A 5,928-nucleotide genomic window follows, 5' to 3' on the forward strand; every position below is an offset into this window, starting at 1 on the left:
TAGTGATTTTCCTCTCAACCAGACCGTTTTTGTGTGCTAGAATCGTCAAATTTTTAATACAGCAATTATATACCCAACTAACCAGTTGAAAATTTATTAATTTATAACAGTCCGATGGTGCGATATAGTGATATGGATAACAATTTTGATTCTGAATGCAATTTTATCAGAACTCTCGACTGCAAATGCTTGGATCTGAAGCTTTTATCTAGATTGTCGATGTGAGTTAATGGTAATATACTGCAAACTAAATATTTATAATCGGAATTAGGTTGCATGATCCGAAATGTTACGAAATGCTCGGAGGAAACACAATCGTAAAAACTCTACGGGATGTCATACAAAGATTGCTAGCTTTCATTACTTTTTCTGTTTTAGCCCATAATCGTACATAATCATGATGTAATAATGTAATCCACCTATGTAAATAATGCTAAAATTTCTTTATTGAAACTGTCTATTATATTTTTCTCTTTGGATTTAAATTGGAGTTTTGGACTTTTTCCTCGATTTAGAATGAATTACCAAACTTGAAGAATGCAATGAGAAATGAATTAGGTTTTCTCTCTTAATGTATTCATATAGGAACTCAACTATATGAACCAAACTATAGTTCATGTTGCTGAGGTTTTCTCCAACAGAACCCAAAGAGCAGGAATGGATCCCATGCCCGGTTAAAAATTACAGTTTAGAGTGGAATTAAGTCACAGCAGCCGACCATATCCAAATAAAATTATTGGTGGCAGATGGCCATTAATGTGCCGCCGATGGTAATTAATATAACCACAATATACATGTGAATTATGCCTTTAAAATGTTGAACCTAATCCTGTGAGTCCTCAACTTTTAGAGGTTTCATAATGCCAAGATTTTTGAAGAGCTATCTTGTTTATCCTTTTATATTTCATTGACAGAGAACGTAACTCTTCCGTGCTTGCATGTCCGGCAAACAAATTTAACCGTAACTTGTTTGCGTTCAAAGCACAGCAATAATTTCAAGCTCATTCTGCTGACTGCATAAAACACAGTATTTAATGCGGTTTGCAATTGCCGTATAGATATTAAATTAAGAATCTGCTGCAATTTTGCTCGAGGGTATTGTTTGCTAGGCTTCGTTTTGTGCCCGTGCCATCCGCATAAGTAAAGCGACATAAAAATATTAATTGAGAGTAAATAGATCGAAAATAGAGGGTATCTGTACGTAGAGAATTCTAATTATTATTCATACTAATATTTGCTGGCAAAAATTACGCTATATTTTGCTAGTAACTTTAGCATTAACATTTTACTAGAAGCATGCATGAGTTGAAGCAACTTTTGAAAATATGTCACCTTTGATACGACAATTTTTGAATATGGCAGCAATTCAAATCGGAAGAAGGAATTGAGTATTTACAGGACTTGGTATACGTACATATTGCTTATAAATAATGTAGAAATTTTAGGTTCTTATAGATCCAGTAGCGACTAGAATGGTCCATTGATGGATTAGATAATAGTATATATGCCCATCAAAACTTAATTGTGCTGTTGCAGCATCAATTCCTCACTGTACTGTACCTCACGGGATAGCAACATATGTCTTAAAATTCAAGTATTTTTTCATTCCTCTATCATAGCTTTGGTTGTGTTTATTAATTTTTAAAACTGTCGTAATTTTCTAAATATCGGAGAACTAATTCATTTATATTACACGATATTTCTTAATTCGTGAATATGACAACTAAAGTATTTTATTAAATCAATTGACTAATAAACTAGTTCAGGTAGAAACATCATCACGGCTGAAATGATCAATATATACCGTCCTTCCTGGCTGAAAAAGGCTTACATTGTTTTTTTTCAACCGCAATTTACGCAGTCCCTCTAAAATTTACACTATTTCCCTTACTCAAGTACAAAACGTACTTATTTCATGTGATTTATTAAAGAAACGTACACTATCCACGCTATTCAAGAGAAAAACGTACACTATTTCATATTATGTATGAGAAAATCGTAGGTTCATTATTTCATGTTATTAAAGAGAGAAACGTACACTATTCACGTTATTTAAGACGGAATCGGACACTATTCCAGGTTTTCAAGTGAAATGCATCCACCATTAAACGTCATTTAAGACTGAAACGTACACTATTTCATGTTCCACTATTACGTACACTATTTCATGACTAAACGTATTTAAGAGAAAATCCTACAATAAATAACGTAATTTAAATGAGAAACATACACTTAATGATGTAATTTAAATGAGGAACGTACACAAGAGGCAGAGTTAGTCTTGTGAAGGCTGGCAACAAGCCCCGCCCACATATGAAGGGTTCTCGGAGCGGTTGCTCACTACGTTGCTGGGCCGTACAGTCTCTCATTCACGTCCTTTCCGACGGTGCCAGCCGATTGCTTCCCAGCATCTTGCTTCACGCTGCTCTCAAATTCTAATTATCATAAGAGATTCTTGTCTGGTGCAGAAAAAAACAGACAAGTTTCCTTCAATTAAAATAAACAATACTTCACATTGAATAGTTCAAGATATGATGTAGATAGATTGTCCAGTACATTATTGAACAACAAAGTGCATTGAATTTCCAATCACAAGTAAAGCACATCAAAGGAAAGAAGCATCGCTTGCTTGATCTTCACGATGAATTCGCCAGACCAGAATACAGAGAACTCGGATGATGCTTCTGGGTCTTCGCCTGACATCCACAGACAATCTGGAAAAGAGAATAATTCTGGTAAGTAGATGTTTATTATAAGAGAGTTTTCAGCTGGCTGGTGAATATAAAGGGTAAACTTAGAGAAGCAATTCTTTAATTTATGTGTAATTTGTGAAAGTTTTTCTTGTTTTGTGTCATTGTATTTTTAATATATTAATAGCTCGAGAGAAATCAGAACATGCTGCACAGAAATAATCATGCAAAGGCCTGATTGTATAGTGTCAGTGGTTCAGATTTTTGATCATTTAAATTTATGTTAATTAAGTGAAAGATATTTTTTGCCTAAATAGATAATCATTTTATCCGATCAACTATTAGTTTATTGAAGTAAACAGGCTCGTCAAAACGAACGTTAATTGGTGGTTTATGTACGTGAATATCTCCAAATATTGCTCATGCAAAATCTAGTCGAAAAGGTTTTGGTGGGTGAAATCACTGCAGGGTGGAATTCTATATATGGCGGTTAGTACTGTGCAAGATCGACTCAGTCTCGATGGTTGATCGGTTTCAGAATATCACCTAAACATAGAAGTGAAATCAAGTGTCAGAAATTTAGACCCAATTTTTGCACTCGGTAATATACTACCCCTTGAATATTACCTTGCACTTGAATTCCGCCCTGGGGTGAAGGGTTTCAGTATTCGATGATCGTCAATAGTTTAATCGAACAGTTTATTTGCATATACAAAATGCATATGAAATAAACCTTTTACAAATTAAATGAAACCTCAAGGGCAGAACATTTTACAATCGTTTCAGTTACAAAGAGGTCTTTAAATTGTTTCCAAATTAAATAGGTTGAAAATAATTTTCAAAAATATTTGAAAAACTCTTCCAGGTCGATCCAAAAAAGGGTTAGTTTAATTATTGAAGCTGTCAATTATACTTTCAATTCATTTCCAAGCCTAATTAAACACGTCACGTATATTCGACAGTATACAGCGTGATATATTTTTACAAGAGATTTTGTACCGTCTCGAAAGTTCTCCCATGCACTGTCCGGTGGCAAGTTTTTTCCCCACCACACCAATACTTCCCCATGCCTTATAATAGTGGTAACAATTGACCGGAATTTCCGAAACCTAACAATAAAACCTGAATATTGTTTTTTCAACAGGATTGCTGACACCTCCGACGACCCCAACGAGCTCCAGTGGGGTCGTGTTTCCAGGGATGATCCCAAACTCAACCTCATCGAGTCAGTCGCATTCAGGAACTTCGATGTCCTCAGCCTTTTCTCCGTGGATGGCCAAGGGACCTTTGCTTCCTCTTCTTCCTCCGCTGTCATTTTTGACTGCAGCAAAACACGCTTCTTATGGCCTGGAACCTCGGCTTGCAAGCCTCATGGGCGATTATGGACGTAATTTTACTTGGAATGCCGATTTGACGCGATTGCTTCTCAGTCCCGGAGGCCGTATTTGCAGGCCAAAGAAGCGGCACATTTGTAAATTTTGCACCCGCGAGTTCACCAAAAGCTACAACCTCCTAATTCACGAACGCACGCACACGGACGAGCGACCTTTCCCTTGTGAAATTTGTGGCAAAGCCTTCAGAAGACAGGACCACCTCCGTGATCACAGATACATTCACAGTAAAGAAAAGCCTTTCAAATGTGAAGTTTGTGGTAAAGGTTTTTGTCAGAACAGGACGTTGGACACGCACAAAGCCCAACATGTGAACAAATACCCGAAATCACCAGTGCCCAGCACCAGTCCCGACCGCATGAGTCTTTCGTCGTCTATGGCCAAGGTACCTCATAAGCAGCCCATGCCACTGTACGACAATAATTCCAGCCAATTTCTTAATCGTTACAAACGAACTTTAAATCCCGTGCAGAATCTTGCTGGTATCAATAACCCTTTCTTTCCAGCTGCTACAATATTTCCTTCTAATTTTCAGTTACAGGCTCTGTCTAAAAGTCTGGCCAACAAGGCAACTCCTCTGAACCAACAATCTCTGCCGAAGACTCCTCAATTGCCTAAAGGACTCACACTCATACCGATTTTTCCCGGCAATCCTCCGCCAAAGTCAATAAACGAGTACAGCAAATGCCCGCAATTGTCTCCCTCGCCAGTGTCAGCTAACTTTTCCCCGCCCGAGTTCAGCCCTTTGTCAATGCCAGTCTTATCCGATGCCGACAAATTAGAAAACCCCAAGAAAAAGAAGCGAGGCTTTTCTATTGAAGATTTAATGAATTGATCTCCGTGGACTATTTCATGCATTCTTAGAACTCTGATCAATTCTTCGTAATGTATATTTCTTAACTGTAAATATTTTGTAAATGCCGTGTGTTATGGTTCCGGTTCATTTCCGTTTGATTCATCTTGAATTCATTCATATCCGTTTTGTTTAATATTGAAGACATACATATATTGTTGGTATGTATCAACAGAATTATCTATTTTCGCATATGTCAAATGTCATGGTTACCACGTATAATGTTCTTTTCCATGACATCTCAGTCGAAATTCTGTGATTTAAATGTTAAGAGCATTTCTAAATTTATTAAACATAAATTCTGTAATAAATGTTTACAATTTCATTTCTATTAATGTCCACCTATTGTTCATAAAACAGGAATACAGTAATTAATTGCAATGAATCACTATAAATGCATTTTCCTAGGCAATGATAATTTTTTTATTATGAAAAATTGAAAGGTTTTATATGGCAACAGAATTGATCCGGAAACAACTTGTTTCTTTCAACGAGCTTGAACTCTAGATCCAATAACTATCTTTTCTTTGTTCTGAGATCAACCGCATGGTTGATAAGAGTCCACAATCTAAACATTGTAATTAGAAAAATTAAAATGAGTTGTCAATGGAAAAACTATAACCCCGGAGACTTTAGAGGTAAATTGCGTTCAACTTAAAGTAGTTCACTAAACTTCAAGACAAATCTTCGTTTTGATTGCATTAAATTGCTAATGCCAGCAATTTTAGTTTGAGTCAGCAATAAATTGCCAAAGCCAACTGCCTTCTCGATTGCATCAAGAAGCCAGCTAAAAATGTCTAAATAGTATTTTCTGAACAATTAATGTTGCTCGTAACACGAACGGTGTAAAAGATTAAATCATCGCCCACTGCTGTAAAATCTTAAAATATTTTATCTTGGGCTCGATACCATTATACCAACAATATCCGAAACTAAATGAACTGAGCTACCTTTCCACGAAAACCAAACCAACGCGTATGCAAATAATAAGGAT

The 5,928-nt window shown here is 36.3% G+C and overlaps 1 protein-coding gene across 1 annotated transcript; it reads left to right on the top strand.

The window, feature by feature from the left end:
- Positions 1 to 2,368: 2,368 nt before the first annotated feature.
- Positions 2,369 to 5,253, top strand: LOC108678812 (zinc finger protein 628). Its single transcript, XM_018167296.2, has 2 exons — positions 2,369 to 2,735; positions 3,835 to 5,253. The coding sequence occupies exons 1-2, from the start codon at positions 2,642 to 2,644 to the stop codon at positions 4,914 to 4,916; spliced, it is 1,176 nt and encodes a 391-aa protein (XP_018022785.1). The 5' UTR covers positions 2,369 to 2,641; the 3' UTR covers positions 4,917 to 5,253.
- Positions 5,254 to 5,928: the final 675 nt, after the last annotated feature.

The sequence above is a fragment of the Hyalella azteca genome, unplaced genomic scaffold (assembly GCF_000764305.2).
Source record: "Hyalella azteca isolate HAZT.00-mixed unplaced genomic scaffold, Hazt_2.0.2 contig11277, whole genome shotgun sequence".
NCBI classification, from domain to species: Eukaryota; Metazoa; Arthropoda; class Malacostraca; order Amphipoda; family Hyalellidae; genus Hyalella; species Hyalella azteca.